The following is a 19,601-nucleotide window of genomic DNA, read 5'->3' on the forward strand; positions in this document are numbered from 1 at the left end:
TACAGGAACCTTAAAACAAGTATACACCGAAAAATCACCCATACTGGACTATACATTCCTTGGAACTCAGCACATAAAACAAACAAAAACTCAACATGCTAAGAAGCCAAATAAACACAGCCATAAAACTATGCTCACCAGATAAAATTAACGATGAATTAGACAAAATAAGACAATACATGATCAACATCAGTAAGTTTCCTCCACAAACCATTGAAAATATTATACGCACACACCTAGACAAAAAGCAAAATCAACCAACAAAAGTAAATATATCCCACGAATCAAAAAATCATGAAACCATATACTGCTGCATACCATATATTCCCGACATCAACAGAAAAATAACCAAAATTTGGCAAAAACTAGTAACAAAATATGACATTTCTGTTAATACCAAATTTATTCAAAAACCAGGCACAAAACTGAGGTCTATACTATGTAAAAACTACACTGACAAACACCACACCAACATTATTTATAAAATACAATGTGATAACTGCCACGACTTCTACATTGGAGAAACAAGTAGAAAAATGGAAACCAGATTCAAAGAACATAAAAAGTCACCTTCACACGTTTTATCGAACACTGCAAGTCAAATAAACACAAGATAACCATAGAAAACACTCCAATACTAAATAGAGAAACAAACATAAACAAATGCAAAATTAAAGAAGCCTTACTTATACAACTCAAGCCCAAAATAAACCAATACAAAGGAACACCTTTATACCCATATTAAAAATAATATAATAATAAAATAAATAATATAAAATTATATATTCAAACATCTAAGCATGCCCTCTATATTCAGCAAGTGTAGTTTCAGCAAAACATAACATTTTATCTTATTATTTTCTACTATTTATAATAAAAATTCATTATTTAATATAGTTATTTGCACTAAGACTGAATAATTCACTTGCAAAATTATTTTCACATTAAATAAAAAATTACTATTTTCTATTTCACAGTCTTCATATTTCTCTTGCACAATCCCTAGAACATCCTAAACAAGCATCAAAAATTTTTAAGACAAATATTTAATACAAGTTTTCATTTTCTATACCACATCAATAACTTTTGCTATTGTCATTAATTTACAGTGCAACAAATTGTTTAAAATTAAGAACTGGAAATATGCACGGAACTTTTGTCCCTTCATTGAATTATTAGGTTGTCCAGAAGTAATTGTTAGAATTCTCATGATGACATTTAGAAGCTAAATATTGAGTAGCTTATCATTGGGTGGTTGGTTTAATCCAACATTTGTTGCTTAGAGGGTGTCTTAATTGTCTGCTGTTTCAACTCTACTCAGAGTAAGTTTCACAACCCCTAAGGCAGCATGGACAGGAAGGACTTTCGTCTGCTTTTCCTCTGTGACTTTTAAACTTGGGCAAAAAGCTACCGAAACTACACAGAACATCAACCATGCATTCGGGCATGAATCTGTTACTTAACATACAGTTCATTGGTGGTTCCAAATGTTTCAATATGGAGATGAAAGTCTTGAAGACCATGAAGGTTGTGGAAGTAAGCTATCCTTTGATGAAAACACGTTAAGGGAAGCAGTTGAGACAGACACTAGCACAACAATACACAAGCTTGCAGAAAAGCTAGGCACAAGCAAATCAAGTATTGCAAACCACCTAAATGCAATTGGAAAGAGAAAAAATTGGATAAGTGAGTTCCATATAAGCTCAACAAAGATTAACAAAACTGGCATCATGAGACCTGTCAAGGATGATGGTCCAAAAATTTAACAAATTGGGAATTGAAGTTCTGCCTCATCCACTTTATTACCCAGACCTTTCCCTTACAGATTTTCATTTTTTCAGGCACTTTGAATAAACACTTTCAAAAACAGGCAGCTGCAGAAGCTTTCACTGACCATAAAAATTCTGATTTCTAAGCAGTGGCATAAACAGCATTGTTACATGTTGGCAAAAGTGTGTTGAAGCATATGGAGCTCACTCTGATTAAAGCATGTTTTGCAACACTGGTTTATACTTTTCCAAACTTAGCAGTTCAAAAGTAACATTTATTTCTGAATAACCTAATATCTTAAAATACCCTTGGTGAGTAATTTTAAGTTTTTATTTTATCACAATTTTTTTACTTTTAAGGTTTTATTTTCCTTTCCAATTCTTTGCCTTTTATTATTTATGTCTAAACATTTCAACAGGTCCCTGCATGTAATATTATGATCAGCTTTAGCCTGTGGCATAATGTTTGGTCTTGCCTCATTTTATGATAAATGACCAATAAGGTCACAAGTTCAAAAACTTAAATAATTAATATACCTTTCAAATATGACTTTTAAATCACAAAAAATACATGATTAACTAAATATAAATATAAAACCTAAATTCAATTTCACTGTTAGGGACACCACTCTCAACAATGAACCAAGTTTTTTTTCAACTTCTTCTATAAAATAGAAACATCAATTGACTTTCCTAACCCCATTAGGAAATACAGCATGAAATCAGTTCTTTTTATTAGTTATAAGCATAGCATTAAACTTAAAACTGTTGCTTAGTAACACAGCCTCTATTTTGAAAGTGAGCGTGTCTTATCTTCATGTGAGGAAATATTTACAACCATAATGTCTAGTACAAGTTTTTGGAATATTCTCGAAATACTTGTAAGCAATATGTATACACTTTACTATGAATATCTTGGAAAGAAAGCTCTTAAAGTTGATGTTTCTAAGAATGAGCACTTAAACTGAAAGAAAAAGCAGTTTTAAATTCTTGTTTACAGGCTTCTTTTGAAATCACTCATGCCACAAACATATTAATAAAATTATTTTAATCCAGTATGTTATAATTTAAAGTTTTGTATTATATAAGTTATTACCTTCAATCAAGCCAAAGTAATGTAAAGCCTCATTATGAACTCTGTCTCAAATACTGCTAATTTTATTGCTTTGGGTTACATTTCATGACAGAATGAGTGCACTGACAGCTTTCTCAGGTGTACCACTTGTGATACAAAACATCTTGTCTTTACCCACTTCAGCTACAACCAACCTGTGTCACTGGTAATGCACACTATGATTTTAATAATGATAATAATAATCAAACTACCATAATATTTAATGGGGTTATTTTTTAAGGCAATTTTGCCTTTTTTTTTTTTTTGAAGAATAATAATCATGAGTATTACAAAATTTTATGGTCAGAAAAAAGGAACATAAGGTAAAATAATTCCTATTGTGGATAATAATAGTTCAAAGGAAGCCTGCAATGTGTTTTAAATGTTTCAATGCCAAACATAAATGACAATGAGAATGAATTAAAATGTTCATTGTGTATCTTTTTTTTTTCCAAATTTTCTTAGAATGGTTTCCAAAAAAAAAACAAAGTTTAATTACTTTTGCTCCACTTACTCACTATGAAAATTTTAAACCCCATTTCATTTCTATCCTTATTATATTACAGATAAGTTATTTTTTTATTTATGAAAGAAATCTCAGTTTGCTTTTCTGCTTTGATTACTCACAATGAAAGATTTCATGCCAGTATCTTAATGTAATTTTAAAATAAAAACTGACTTATTCATGTGAATTTGTTTTAGTTGTCTTTTTAACATGGCATCTGCACTCTATCAGTGGTACATAATGAAAGGTGTGGTTTTATTATAACTGTCCATATAAAATAAGTGCTTTTATATGGGACTTTAAGAATATGAGGTACAGTATGGATACTATATACTATGGGTGGCTTAATATCCAATACAAAACAAGCAAATGTACCACTGATAACACACAACGACATAAACATGTTAATGTACATTGATAATAAAGTGGTTTAAAATTTAAATATAATGCAGTAACACATGCAAAAGGAAATTTAATGGTGCTAGGTGTTATATTGTTAAATTCAGCTATAGAGTATTTTCCTAAAAAAATGTCACTAAAGCATTTATGAAAACCACACACAATGTATATATCACGAGTATAAAGGATGAGTCTAAGATTTAATTAGGAAAACTTGCCACTGAAGCATTTGTGGTATTTTGAGATATTTCACCATATTCCAAATAATTCAAGAATTGAGAAAATATGCATCTCGCACAAAGTTCAAGGTGTGGCACACATATATGCTATAAGGAGAAAAACTGTGCACACTTAGTGAATGGAATGCATAAGAGAAGTTGTATAACAATAACTGACCAAGTAAGGAAAAGTACATTAAGTATAAACCAAAAGATACCTTCTAGCTCATACTGGAAAATAGATGTTTATACTATTTCAGTGATGTCGAGAAAACCCACTTGTAAAAAAAATATATATATATAAAAACAGCTCGTTTGGGTTCACTCCTCTACATGAAAAAATTTCTCAACCCAAATGAGCTGTTTTTACATATATATATTTTTTTATACTATTTGGAAAATCATAAGGATACCAAAAGATTTAGTATAAGAACCTCTGTTTTGGACTAGAAGGGATTCCCAGTGCTGAAGAAGAATCCTCCAATGCTGCTGAAAGATACCAGAAATGATGAAGACTTCAGTTCTTCAAAAGGTTCAGAACACCTCTTTAGACTTAAAGTAACTAATAACTGCTATTTCTCTTAGAATTGAATAACATGGTCAAGATTGAAAGGACCATGTTTAGTACTGAGTTATGTCTGAACAGATTTCTTTTAATGTATTAATACTATCTCAACAGGTCACAGATCAAAAGCCACATCATGTTTTTTTAACTTGCATTCAGTATTTTAATGAACTACAATTTAATGAATTTGTATAAGTATGGTATCAAACTGCATATTATAATTCAAATTTTAGTACTATACATTAGTTAATTTGTTAATTTAAAAGCAAAGAACGCACCCTATCGATTCATGTGGTAAGCTGAATGCAGCACTGATTCAAATTAAATGTTTGTGATGTCAAAATAATAAGTTTATAATTTTGTATGAATTAGAAACTCAAATTACCAATATTAACAAGCTAAAACATAAAATAATAATCTCATATCTTTTCATTTTGCTGAAATATTACTTATGTAATGAATCAAACACAGTGATCACGTTCTCCTCTTTTCATTTTGGAAACAGTCCCTTATATACACTTACCTCTATATATGGCACGTGAATAACCAAACAACAGCTTAGAATGTCCCCTTAGTGGTTTTCTCAGCCATTTTAATAAATTACAGGCTACCACATTCTTTCAAACCAAGATTTCAAGGAGGTAGGATTTGTCTTTAAGTCTAAAACAGCTAAGACAGTCACTTTATAAAGACTAAAGGTTGTTTTATGTTATTGGACATGATAACATGGGTGAATATGTACTACATCAATGCAAGTTCTGTAGTGTTAACTAGGCATGACTTAAAGGTTAATGTAATAAAAATAATAAATATATAATATTATGAGACTTACAGTATTTATACTAAACTTTTATACTTTCTTATTATAATTTATAATCATTCTAGAATGAAGAAAGTATAATTTATATTTATTTCCTAATTCTACTATGGTGGTTACGAGGTCAGTCAAATTTACAGATCTCACATAGTTAGCTTAGAGAAAATAACAAACTATAAAGCCTTCCTGAAAACAAGTGTTTAAAATGTATTTAGGAGGTCTTACAGATTATATAAATTATATGAGATGTATGGGACAAAAAAAATTTTTTTTTGGATCACAACATGAAAATCACATCAAATTAAGGCTACTGAAAAAACAGACTCAATACATTCACAAATCAATTATTAGTAAAAATACTTCATTCAAAATCTAATTTTTTGTATACAGATCACTTGTAATCTTTACTAAAAGTCCACCAAATTTTATGAATATATACATACTGCATCAAAAGTTACAGTGTAAAAACGTAACATGTGTAGATGAGTATACAAACATATATATTAAACCAAGTTTATCACAAAAAGTTACTGCTAGTATTAAGTACATTAGTTTTGTAGGATGTTTAACTGAAGAACAATTAATGGCTCAAATTCAATAATTTATTAATTTTGGTAATTTTGATGAAGCCCAGTATGCTGATATATTGCATTAAAGTGTTGTTGTATTCTAAATCTCAGTCAGAGTCAATTTTTTATTCTAACTGTAAACAAGATGGTGACTTGCATACTCCACTAATGACTTTATACCTGTATTTAATATAAACCTATTGTAACTGGATCTAAATTTGAACTAGAACAACTAGTCAATACAGTCACCCATTTTTCTATTATTTTATTTTCAATGAATTATCTAAAACACAGTTCTGGAAGTTCTGATTATTTATTTATTTACATGCACAGCTATGCATCACAGCATTCAAAGAGTGCACCATGTGCATTTTACTAATTACATATGTAACTAAATTTATAGATAAATCTACAAGACTGTGCCATTACATCATTTAACCTGACCAAAGCAAGTACTAGATGCACTGGTATTATATATGTATTTCAGTATTGTTCAATAATATTGATACATACTTGATAAAACACAACTACACAATAAACAGTAATCATTATTTACAGATACAATTTGTAATTATTGCTCATAAACAAATTATTATGGTATAATAATATCAGTATCTTTGTATTGGGTTGTAGGCTTACTGAATATCTAATAGGTTATGTGATTAGATATTTTGCTGTTGACACCAACTCTATCTGCAGCAGTATCTATATGATTAAAGTTATGTGTAGGTGTTCATGGGAATGTTTTTTTAAAAGAAAAGCATTTCATTATCAACATAAATTTAATATACAATATTATGCACTGTGGAAAGGTGTTTGGGGAATGGATCTGTCATCCAACAAAGCCCCATCTGAGACAGCAGTGTTGATATGTTAAGGATTTGTGTGTGAATTTGTTCATTTGTTTACAGACACCTACAGTATCAGAACAGTGAGACAGTTGAGTAGGAACCTGAGAACACTATCTTCGAGTTTTAATTCAGTTGAAAGCATCACTAAATCTGGTGTCTCTGACTATGTAAGTTGATTGGTTTGTCTTTTTTAATCAGACCATTCAGCTTACAGTGGCATTTGTACTGGAGGTGTTTAGTGGGCCTTATATGTTGTGAAATAGGTAACCTTATTGAGATGCTCTGTATGACTAGAAGATTTATTCAAAACTATGTAATTTAACTCATACATAAGTATTTATGTAGGTCACTTAATTGTAGGAGAGTAGAATTATTCTTGATCAGTTTTACATTTTATAAACTTCATGCATTCAAATACAAAATACCACAACCAAATAATGTTTCATATGTAAAACATTAGTTTTCCTCCAAATAATAATTAAAGATCAAAATAAACCATAAAAATGAGCTCTGATTCCAAACAACAAATATTTCAATACAAGTGCTACTGCTATTTTACTTTGCTACTATTGCAGAATAGTTTTGTAAAATAAGTACATCCATTATTAGCAAATTAGTAAGTTACTTTGTATTACCTGAAATGGCAAAGTGAAAATGTGATACATGAAACATATATCAGAAATTATATTTAACTACATATTGCTTTAAAATTTGTAGATTAATATCTCCAAACAATCAATGTTAACAGCTTGTTCTGCTATTGGTTCCTACAATATTGACATTACATAAATGTTAATTAATTTACATCATTAAGAAAATGCTGATTACTTTAAAAAATGTGAGACTTTGTTTAGCTTCCTCACTGTACACTTACCATAATTTCTTATATTATACTGAAATGTGGCCAGTAAAACAGAAACAATATAGATAGATTATGCCATTAAGATTCACTAATCTGCAGTGATGCTATAGCCATCTTTTGGTTAAATCTGGTATTAGATATACAATTTTATTATACATTTAAGAAGCTTCAACTTTTATTAGAAGATTCCAAGTAGAAATTTCAGTGATTTTGAATACAACTTCAGACTTTTATAGTTTTACCCAAAAACAAAGTGACTCAGATTTTTTAAATGCAGATGAAGTTAAATATTCCAAACTAACCTGCTTAAATTTTCCTGGAACTGCTGAGAGATTAGGTCTTGTGATCCAAGTAGTGAACTACTAACATGTTTTTCCAAAGCTGACTGAATCTGGGAAAATTTTTGATCCATATCTGCTGAGCTGATTTGAGTTACATTTTGATTTTGGTGTATCTGTCTTTCAATCCAGCTTTCAGTCTGTTGTAGGTCTGTAAGGAGATGAAGGAAATATAAAGCCAACATAATAATTACACCAAGAAAATATGGTTATGTAAAGAGATAATTTTTTTAATGATCTGTATGCACACATATATATATACTGAGCTTTATTGAACCATAACTTTCAAAGTTTCAAGTCTTCTTGATCAGGTAGAAGAACATTTAAAAGTTTTGAAAGTTTGAGGTTAATTTAAAGTATTTTTTTTAATTTTTTTTCATGATTGCAGTTATTGATGCTTCAAATTGTATTTGAAAATAGTTAACACTGTCCTGAGTAAAAATAAATTAATTTTAGTTATAGTTTAATGAAAATTTAAAAAAGTAAATGTAGCCAGAAATAAAATTTATGTAAGCCTAAAGATAAGTAAGAACTGTAATCAACATGCAGGCAATGGAAAAAAATATATATCTGGCTAAAATGAAACAACAAATGTAGGCCAAAGAAACCAAGATAACAACTGTACTCAAAGGAAAGCCAAAAATTTAACAAATTAAAAGTGAGTAATAAACATTTACTCCAGTAAAACTTTATACTTTTTTATTTCTCCCCTCTGTAGTGGAAGTTTGAAAAATATGAAATAAAATCAAAAGTTCATATTTTTTCAGAATGACTGTAGGTTATAGCAAGTAAACACAATTACATATCCTAAAATCTTCAGTCCTCTAACTTTTCCATCAGTGCTTTCACTTAATTTGAACCATGATAGCTACTAAATAAGCACAACAAAGCAATAAATCACCTGGCTAGAACCAAAGTGCAAATCATAGTAAATCAATTAATAAGTAACAGCACCTATTAGCACCTCATGAGAATTCCTCAAGGAGAATGTTTTATCAACTTTTCCAATTAATTTTTATAACCTTATCTAATAAGCTTCTAATTCTTACATGAAAATATGCAAAAAAATTTACTTTCATGTGAGCTTTTCCATTTCCAAGTAAAGCCTTATTTATTTATTTATTTTTATTTTGTAGGGATAGTGGTAATATATAATACTTTTTAAAATTCAAAATGCAATTTAGAATCCTACACACTGACCTGCATGAAAATAGAATGTCTTAAAGCTCATTTAACTGGCTTTCTAACTAAGCTATATATAGTCATGTAAAAACAATGTTAGCTGGCCAGTCTCAGCTCAGAGAATGGGAAACAAGAGAATTGAGGCCAAACTTTTCAAATCTTATTTATTGGCTGAAAAACTGTAGCCTCATAGAAATTCAATACATTAAAATCTTCTCTTTCTATTCATTATAGATAATCCAGTAACAAATGGCAAACAAAATTATTGATATATTTTGAAAGAAATTATCTGAAAAGAGAGGCATGTGGGTTTTGCTTTATTGAACATATCTTAGTAATGCAGGAAGTTTCTAATGTGGCTTGAGAATATCTATAGTATTACTTCAAGTTTTTACATGAAACTACATTCATTTTATGTAAATAGTCTAAAATTCAAAAAAGCACATGCCTGTTTCTGCAAAAATGTTATTGTTTTCTTGCCCTTTGAACCACATATAACTAATACACCTGTCATACAAGTTAAAAACCACTTAGCAAACATAACTCACACTACCCTAACACAGGGGTTACTTGCAAGTTGCTTGTGAGCATACAATGTGAAAAAAAGAATTTTTCTTCTTTATTTTACATCTTGGCTCATCTAGCCTAAAAAATTTCTAATTTTGATATTTTTGTTACTTTTATAAGAATAAATAATGAATAAAGATAAAAAACAAAAAAACATAGTACATACCTGGATTTATCTTTTTTGCTGTTGACTGTCAATGAAACTTACCCCATTTTTTTGTACTAATGGTACTACTGTACAAAATATATTTTTTTTGAATTAAATAATACACCAAGAAATACTGAATAATAACATGCAAAAAGTAGACTGTTTAATTATAATTGTCTTTGAACTGCAAGTGAGATAAATGGTTCTCAGTACAGCAAACAATGTAATATATGATATTTTAAAGATTAAAACTTTGGGCTTTTTAATTGTTATAAATATAGTATTAAATATCAGGAAACACCAACTGGCAAGTTCTAATGAAATTTATTGACCTCATACAGAGTTAGGATAGAGAAAATAACAGCTATAATGTTTTAGTGGGGAAAAATGTTTGAAATAACTTTTTTGAAGATTCAGAGATTGCAAAGTAAATGAAATGTCATACATTTTAAAAGTATTTTCAATCTTAGCATGAAAATCACTTTACACTTGCAGCAGTCAACACCTTGACTCCCAGCATTCGTGAAGAAATATTTGTGAAAATACTTCATTAAAAATTTCGATATTTTTGTCCAAATATGTATCTTAATGATTACTTAAAAGCTTCCAAAATTTCATGAAGATATACAAAATAAATTATAAGTTTTAGTGTGGAAAGATCAATTTGAGGTCACAAACTTGGTTGATTGAACCAAGCCTGCAACAAGAAAATTAAATAAAGAAAACAAATTATTTATACTTTTATTATAACAAATCAGTTTTAGCTTTACAGAATTAGGGAAAAAGATTGAGATACATGATAAAAATTAACACCCTTTTTTTACTCATACTTATGTTGCATATTATAATTTATTTTGGACAAGTTTCCAATTTATTGTTATATATGTTAAGTATCACTATTTCAAATAATTAAAAACTTTAATTTTAATTTAGCAGTTATTTGAATTTCGATGTATAACCAATTTATGATATTTGCCAACAAAACTGATATATACAATTTTCTTTTTTAACACAGATATATTTTAATGTGCACACAACAATACAATTTATAATAACAGTTATTACAAATAATGATTTAAATCCAACAGTTTTACAAACTTACAGACAAAACTGGGTCTTATATCAGGTTTAGAACTAAATATTTTATTGACAAGCCAGGTCCATGATGAGCAAATTACTTCTGAGTTGATATTGTCACACCTCACTTAAGCTAGCTAGCTTTGTTGGCTTTGGCACCACTGCCCTTTTCTGATTAAGATATTTTATGTTCTCGTAGACATAATGTCTAAAGTAATTCACTGAAGTAATGTTCATAATCTATTAATGTTCCTGATCAAATTCTGTAGTTTCTGATTAATAGGTGTTTCTCACAACTGTAGCTTCCAAAGCCTATAACACACTGACCGTAGTTGACCAATAATAATTTTGTCTTTTGGTGCATTGGTTTATGTAGTTTAAGGCAAGTTTCTGGAATGTACAACAATGTTCAAACATACTTGAGTTTTCATAAAACAAATATTGTTGATTCTTACTCTCCAGAATCTTCTACAAATTTAAAGAACAGGCAGGACTTACACAATACACAACCAACAATATAAAACATACTCAAACTGAAACTATACTGATTGAAATGTAGGTATTAAAATAAATGTATAACAGTAAATCTGTTAAACTTACTATTAAACCATTCCATTAATATTTCATATACAATTAACATAATCTTATGATAACCAGCTTGGTTATCTCAAATGAGTTTGTAAGAGCAATATTACCTATATCCATATGAACATTATATTTTATAATTTGTTGCATTATTATAAAGAATACTTCAGACACTACATTAAGAATGGATTTGCTAAAAGAATTACAGCTTTGAATGCTTACTTATGTGAGTTTAAAGTGACATCTAAGATTCAGTTAATCATGAAATAAATGTACACACTGCAAACTGATACAAAAGGTACAAAAACAAATGAACTACTGATTGTGTCTCAAATTTGTAACCAAATATTTCTGAGCATTCTAATTGAGCAATTTAACCAAATATTAAGATTAATAATGACATACAGAGAAATAAATATATACTTTTTATAATGACACAATCAGAGTCCCAGTTTTTCTCAGGCTCTAGATACGTTGCAGGCAACCCACTGGCTCCATGCAGCCCACGTGATCAACTAGAGTCTTTTCCTGCATCCTAAAGCAAATAACTCATCTGGACAACACAAATTGTTTGCAAGAGTTAATGCTATCCATTTCGCAGTTTGCCCCCAAAAGTGGAAAGGTCCACTTTTTGAATATACTTGGGTAAAAAGAGTTTTTATTCATTTCTATCAAGGCTTCTTGAATCTACATGTTTTTCTAACATCATTAATATTGTCTGTAAGTGATGACAGTAAACAGCATTGAGATGCATTAAAGGTAGCAAATTAACAAATTTTAATTACCTTATAAATACCATATTTTCAAAGGTTATTAAAGGAAAATTATAACAACTTTCATGTTTTATACACAATTCATTTTTAATGAAGTGCATCATTTTGGACTTATAATAAGTAAAGGTGGTCTTGTAGCCTAAGTGTATATGATGGTCCACAGATTAGTTTAGATCACTTACCACTGCTCTATAACATCTAACAGAGGATAGCATAGAATAACAAAACCTTTCACAAATCAACCTTATAACTACTCTTATAAGCTTACATTCTTTGATTCCATGTTGAAATGTATCATTAAGTTGATGGAAAAGTTGCTGACAAGCTCTTTCATATGATGGAATGATATAAGCCTGAAAAACTTCTCTACAGGAGTCCTGGATTTGGGAATGGATGCTAGTGGCCAGTGACTGAGATATATTATCCATCAGACTCTGAAAGTGTATGCAACACAGTCATTACACACCTAATTTGTTTACTGTCAAAACATTTTTGTTTGACTTACTATTTTGTTATGTTCACAACTTGCCAAAAAAGTGATCTTTTATTAAAATACTCAACAATCAACATTGTATAATATAAAATTACAGTTTTATTTGAAAAACGATATTTTTTAAATATGTAAACTAGTAATTACATGGCTTTTTGTACTTCTTTGCTGAATAGCAAATGTTTTCCACACTTCTGTGGATCACAAGAATAGCATCAATACACATAGAATGCCTTTTTTACAATCATTGATCAGTTTTTAAATAAAACTTAAAACTCTATATTATACAATGCTGTTTGTTGAGTATTTTAATGTATTTTAAATATTTATACAAGCTTTTTTCAAATTCTATCAATAATTTTTATTATTTTACACAGCAAAGTTTATTAGATGCTTTTCTCAGGCTAGGAGTTGCAATACTTTTAAAACATATTTCTGGTTGTTTGCTAGCTCTGGTTTGTTGATCATTCACTAAATTATATGAAGTGAGCAAAGATTATCAAGGGTGATACACACAATATAAGACTAATAACATTTTTTAATACTGCATGAACAAGTTTTATATAAAAACATAAAAACAAACTTTCACTAAAAATGGTGTTGAAGTTCAGTTTTTCTTTGAATATTATAATTTATTATATACATTGCTAGAAAGTTTGTCTGATTCTCACATGACATACAAGTAATGCACTATATTTATAAAAATAACCAAGTATGAATTAAAATAAAAACATTTCATTTTAACTAAAAGTCATAAAACAATGTAAAAACAAAAAGCAAGTGTTTTGTCCATATTGATGAATAAATTCTGAAAAGTGTTCAAAGACCTAATTTGTTCCAACTCACTAATAGCCCTATACGTTTTAGAAACTTTACAGCCTCTGACTTCAAGACAGTAGCACTACAGGTATACTTCATATAATTCAGATTGGGTTAATGAGTCCAAAAGTACAATTTCACTGACCAATACAGTTTTCATAAGGATTTCCATATGTTTTAGATGAAAACAAATGTTTATTCATGTTTAGTATTTCATTTATTTATATTTGACTTTGAAAAATGAATATTTTGTTCTTTCTTTTTTTTAACCTGCTTTTTAAAAAGTTGTTTTGTGTATCAAAACAAGTATTTGAACACTTTACAATTTTTTAAATGACATCAATGAAACTAAACCATAGCCAGAGCTAAAAGAATAATATTTACAGCAGGTTTTGTCATCAGAGTATATTTTTATAAAAGGATACATCTGAATGAGTACAAAAAATCCCACATGGATGGCACCTGGGTATCTGAGAATTTCTAAGATATCAAGTCTATTAACATTGAGAACTATGATGCCACACAATTAAAGTTTACTTCAGTGCAATGTTCTATTAAAAGAACTTTCTAGCAAAAACATATCTAAAACTACCAATAATAAAAAATTATGAATACTTGGATGATAAAAGTAAAAGAAAACATTATATGATTTAATTATAAATGAAAGATGAAAACAATGAAACGTTTTGCAGCCATCATATATACTATAGCATAGGCCTGCAAAGTACAGGCTACTGTATGTATTCTCACCATTCTGTACGAGGTACTGAAACAAATTAAAACAAAGATCTTTCTGTTTTTAACATTTTACAAATAAGAAATTGGCCCCAATTAAATGGTCATGAAACTAATATCAAATATACAGCTTTTAACTGTTTTTTTGATTAGATGCTATTAACTTATTGATATTGGTAACAGATAACAAAGTAATCTTTAATAGTTCACCCTGGCTGACTGTCATTACACAATACTTGATATACACAAACAACATGTGTACATAATTATGATGACACTTAGGTTGTACATATATATGTTTAGGTATGGACATTACAACATATACATTCCATTTCTCACTACTAAACACAATGAGAGGCTAAAAGATTGCCAAGTGTGTCTGCACTTTCAGAAAAGCTATCACAACTAATAGGCTGAGCTTACTTGGATATTTCAATCATAAAACTTGAATAATTCTTCATTAAGATGTGATGAATAGCAGCTAACTACACTTAAAACAAGTTAAAAATTTAGAAACTTTTGGAAGATCAAATTTATATTGGTACAATAATTTTCTATAACAAATTACACAATCATAAAGAGAAAATTTCCTGTTAGTAATAGGCCTCATTCTTGTCCAAGAATGTCAATCATGCAGTAATACAAAAGGTGGTAACTGTAAACTGATAGAATATAGTGAATTAGCTGATAATCATTCAATAAAGAAAATTTTTAAATGAACTACTCTAAATTTGCTACTTAGTTAGTCCTTCATCTTGTATATTTATTATTGTCAATAGAAGAGGTATTCAAGAATTTTTGTACACTATTAAAAATCAATCATTTGCTAATCAATGTTCCTGGCCTGTCACTAGAATTTAATCTGAATCTTTATCACTTAAGATTGCTTCCACTTTAATTTTCCCTCTGTGCTCTGATATTTTAACAAAATATTCCATCAACATGGATATGACTTATATAGTATGGTTTGGATATTATTATTACTATTAACTAGGTTAAGAATGTAGTGTTTAAAAATATAATTGGCATAATATCTTGTGACAAGCATAAAACAATTATTTTTTTCTTGGTTTGTGGTACCTTCTGGCCATACAATTTGATTAACAACCTGTTAACCATATCACAACAGGATCATGTATTTTACACAACCTTGTAACAACCATAAATCATATAACCCCATTTAAGTTCTTTAAGATTTCTATTATTTGCTATTAAGACTTTTTGAACATAGGCATTTCTCTAATACCATGCTTGTAATCACCATGTAACTAATGTGGTATACATACTATAACTTTGAAAATACTTAATGTGGCATCAGTACATCTGACAAGTTTCTGTACTTAAGATCACTTGCAGACAGAAAAATCAAAATTTTTAATGAAGTATTTTCACTAAATATTTCTCCTTGAATACACGGAGCCAAAGTGTTGACTTCTCCAAGCATAAAGTGATTTTCATGTTAAGATTAAAAATACTTTTCTTCATCTGAAAACTGCAAATTTAAACCATCATTTAAAAAAATGAAAGGACCTCAATTATCTTTTTTCTTTCAAGAATGACTTCAAATTGCAACATGAAACTAAATTTCTTTACTCTAAATAGCTTAAAGCTCATAACAGTATACATTTGTTTCTACTCTTTATTCTTAATTTTATTATACTATGAACCACAAAATTATGAATCAATCAACAAACATATAGTTCATATTAGCCTCTCAAATCAAGCATTTATTTTATTTGATCTGGCTTTAACAAACCTAATAATTTTCTAATTTATAGAATGTAGTTCCTTTAATAATAACAAGTAAAAGAGTATACATATAAATAATTATCTACACAAAAAAGCATTATACATCATTTGATTTATTAAAATCAGACATGCTGCAACAACTGGGCATGGCAATACAGGTCTGATTTTATATTACATTATAATTATTAATATTATCAACATAATAATGTGTAATGTATGTGATATTCACATATCTCAGAGGGACAGTAAACAAATTAGAGTAGAAGGGATACCTAGTTAGCAAATGTCAATTCTCATATTAAAATATAAAAATAAGAACTTAACACTTATCTTCTACTGAAATTGATTTGTTAGCTACAGTTTGATGTCACAATTATTTGCATATCATTAAACTTCAAATAACATTTGTAAAACTTTGTGATATGTGCAGAAAAGGATACCTGTGTGAAAAGTAGTAGTTAAAAGGTATCTAAAGTCCAAAAATGGTTTTATTGTACTTTTATACAAAAAGCAGTAAACTGATATTGATGGTGGAATTTCATTCATTATATCTCAAATCCTCTTAAATGTTATTTTAAGCTGTTTTTACTGTAGATACATTTTGCTACATAATCAGTGAATAAACTTTGTTATTTCTGCATAATCAGCAGTTTTTTGAGGCCCTGCTAGTCAAAGACAAAACTCTGAATCTCACTTCAATGACACATATAATTTTATTAAAGACAGAAACAAAAAAATACTATAAACTAAGTTCTTTCAAAAGGTACCACTTTCTGTAATCAGAGGTAACTGGGGATTGAGTAATTCATTTGAGAAAAAGTTAAATGATATTATGGTTACAGTAAGTACACTACCATGACAATCCAAGAGAGTTTTGATTAGCTTTAAAAGGAACGTTACAGGTGTGACTTTGTTTCTATTGTTTAATGTGAGTAACAATTCTAGAAATAAGTATTTTGAAAAATTAAACTTAAAATGGAAACTATAATGGGTACTGACAAACTGATTAGCAAAAAACTTATCAATGTAGAACAAAATTGAAAAAACAATCAAGGAAAAATAATCTTAAAAAAAAGTATTAAGAATGATGAAAAAACACAAGAAACTAATATAAGGTCAAAGATAAGTGATTCCATAATACAAATTTATCCCACAACTTTTTAACAGTATTTAAAATGGGAATCCATAAAGGTTTAGTTTTTTCAAATGCCAAAAAAATTAATTTGTGTATGGGATTGCTTAGCTGTTTTGTGAAAGGTGTTATAGCATAAGAAAATAAGTATTTAAGAGATTCATAACCATCAGTTCTATTGAAAAATATGATACATGTAACACTTCACAATTGTTAAATTTCTTGAGGATTTTACTATGTTGGTATAGTTAAAACACAACAAAATATTTGTGGGTTGTAATATTCTATCTTGCCTATCCATTGTTTTTTTTAACCTATGTGTTTTATTTATCATAAATAATTACAAATCATTTTTATACCTTAACACAAAACAGTTTTCTTCACAAAAGCCAAACTATAAACAGAATTCTAAACCTTATTCCCATCTCAACACTCAATTCACAATGACTGTTTTAATAAAGTACTAGCTCCAATTAGTTTCAAACCCATGACAGTATTTTTTCAACAAACAACTGTTTTCCAAGAAGCTTTTCAGTTTCAATGAAGACAACACACAAATTAGTGTATATCTATTCTGACTTTTGACTTGTACCTTTTTTTTTAAGGCTCTATGAATGTTACATGTTACAAAACTGATTTTAAATTATAATAACCAAAAGGATAGTAGTATGATGTATAATAAATATATATTCATCTGATTTTGTTTACTGTTTTCACATAAAATTGTTTTCATCCTTCAGGAAGCTCTGAAAGTTTTGAAAAATCATGAAACGAATTTTCAGTTTTCTTATCTCTTAAAGACAAACTAAAACTCTATAAATTTCCACCATACATTTCATAATCTGAAAATAATCTTAGAAAACTTTACTATATAGTATTCTAATCAGAACACAGTTACCATCATTTTTCAATGAGTGCTTAATTAGCCATAAATATTAAAAAACAATCTTGCTTAACTTTAATGCTTTCATACACCAACATGATTGCCACCTACCAGCTAAAACAGAAATCTCCACTTACAATAATCTTAAAATCAATAAAACAAAAAATAAATATACAATAAACATATTAAAATCTATCATACAGAGCTTGAAAAAACATCTCTAATATTAATGGTTTTTCTACAAAAACAGATATACATTTAAAATACTCAGAATAACATAAGCTGAACACAAGATTACTCAAAATATAAGCTACAAATACAGATTCTTTCACAAGTTTGAAATTCATGTACAAATCAAATACCTAAGGTGTATCAGTCAAGCAATCAAAGAAGAAAAAAACACAAAACACCATCTTTATTATTTTTTGGGGCAGCAGTTATGACAGAAGAAAAACTAAATGAACAAAATGTTTGCTAAGTTCAGGAAAATTAGCCTTAGCTTAATATATGTATTTTAGAAAATACATTTTAAATTCAGCCTTCTAACAAGAACTAGTAATAACACAAGACTAAAAATTAAATAAAAAAGCATTAACTCATTGAATCCTTTGTGTCTATCATATTAGTCATGAATACCATAAGCAGCAAGACAGTTGAAAGGAAATGTTCTGCAAAAACAATTAACAAGACTGTCAAGATAAGACATGAAAGAACATAAAATCTTTGTTGAAACATTCAAGTTTCAAGTTCACACCAATGATAATAGCTTAAATACTTACATGTGATTTAGCTTCTCTATACACGTCTGTTTAACTACTGAAATGAGGAAAAAGTTAGTTTTCCCAGAACAAGGACATGAACTGAGTGACAGAGGACTTTATTACAATATAACCTTGGTTCAATTTTCCACAGTCCTAGTTAACCACATAGTTCATACTTACTTAACCTTCCAAGAAAGAGAATTTCCCTACTTATACTGTCTAGTACAGACCTGTCTTTTATCACATCATTCTTAAGCAAAGCCCATGTGCCTATTAAGAAACACAATGGTCAAAAACAGGTAAGCAAGCTGTAGTATACTCTAAGCAGAGATTAATACAAGGAAGAGTTTATTAAATCCTTTTTTACAATGGCACTACCACATTGTAAAAACACCTGCATGAAAATTTTGGATAAACTTGTACACAAATGCATCCAATAAAAATAGGTTAATACCTTAATTTCAGAAATGTAAAATTCTAGCAAATAGACATATCAGACAGAAAAGTCACAATGACGGGTTATAATCTCCTCAAACACCAAAGAAAGCTTCATATATAAAATATCAAACATATATGTCAGAAGACCATGGTATTGAAATATATAAATGTAAAGTGAAGTATAAAAAAAATGAAGAGCGTGTCAAATATGTCATGACTAAATGTTCACCATGATAACACAGAACAGTCTGTAAC

At 28.8% G+C, this 19,601-nt stretch overlaps 1 protein-coding gene across 1 annotated transcript in view; it reads right to left on the bottom strand.

Annotated features, from left to right (window-relative positions):
• The window catches only part of Ge-1 (Enhancer of mRNA-decapping protein 4 homolog Ge-1), a 157,723-nt gene that overhangs the window by 7,277 nt on the left and 130,845 nt on the right, over positions 1 to 19,601 (bottom strand). The window contains exons 21-22 of the mRNA XM_076474774.1: positions 12,608 to 12,773; positions 7,972 to 8,158 (exon numbers count right to left, since the gene is read on the bottom strand). Coding sequence (XP_076330889.1) covers positions 7,972 to 8,158; positions 12,608 to 12,773 — 353 coding nt within the window. The remainder of the gene's footprint in view (positions 1 to 7,971; positions 8,159 to 12,607; positions 12,774 to 19,601) is intronic.

The sequence above is a fragment of the Tachypleus tridentatus genome, chromosome 13 (genome assembly GCF_004210375.1).
Source record: "Tachypleus tridentatus isolate NWPU-2018 chromosome 13, ASM421037v1, whole genome shotgun sequence".
Taxonomy (NCBI): Eukaryota; Metazoa; Arthropoda; class Merostomata; order Xiphosura; family Limulidae; genus Tachypleus; species Tachypleus tridentatus.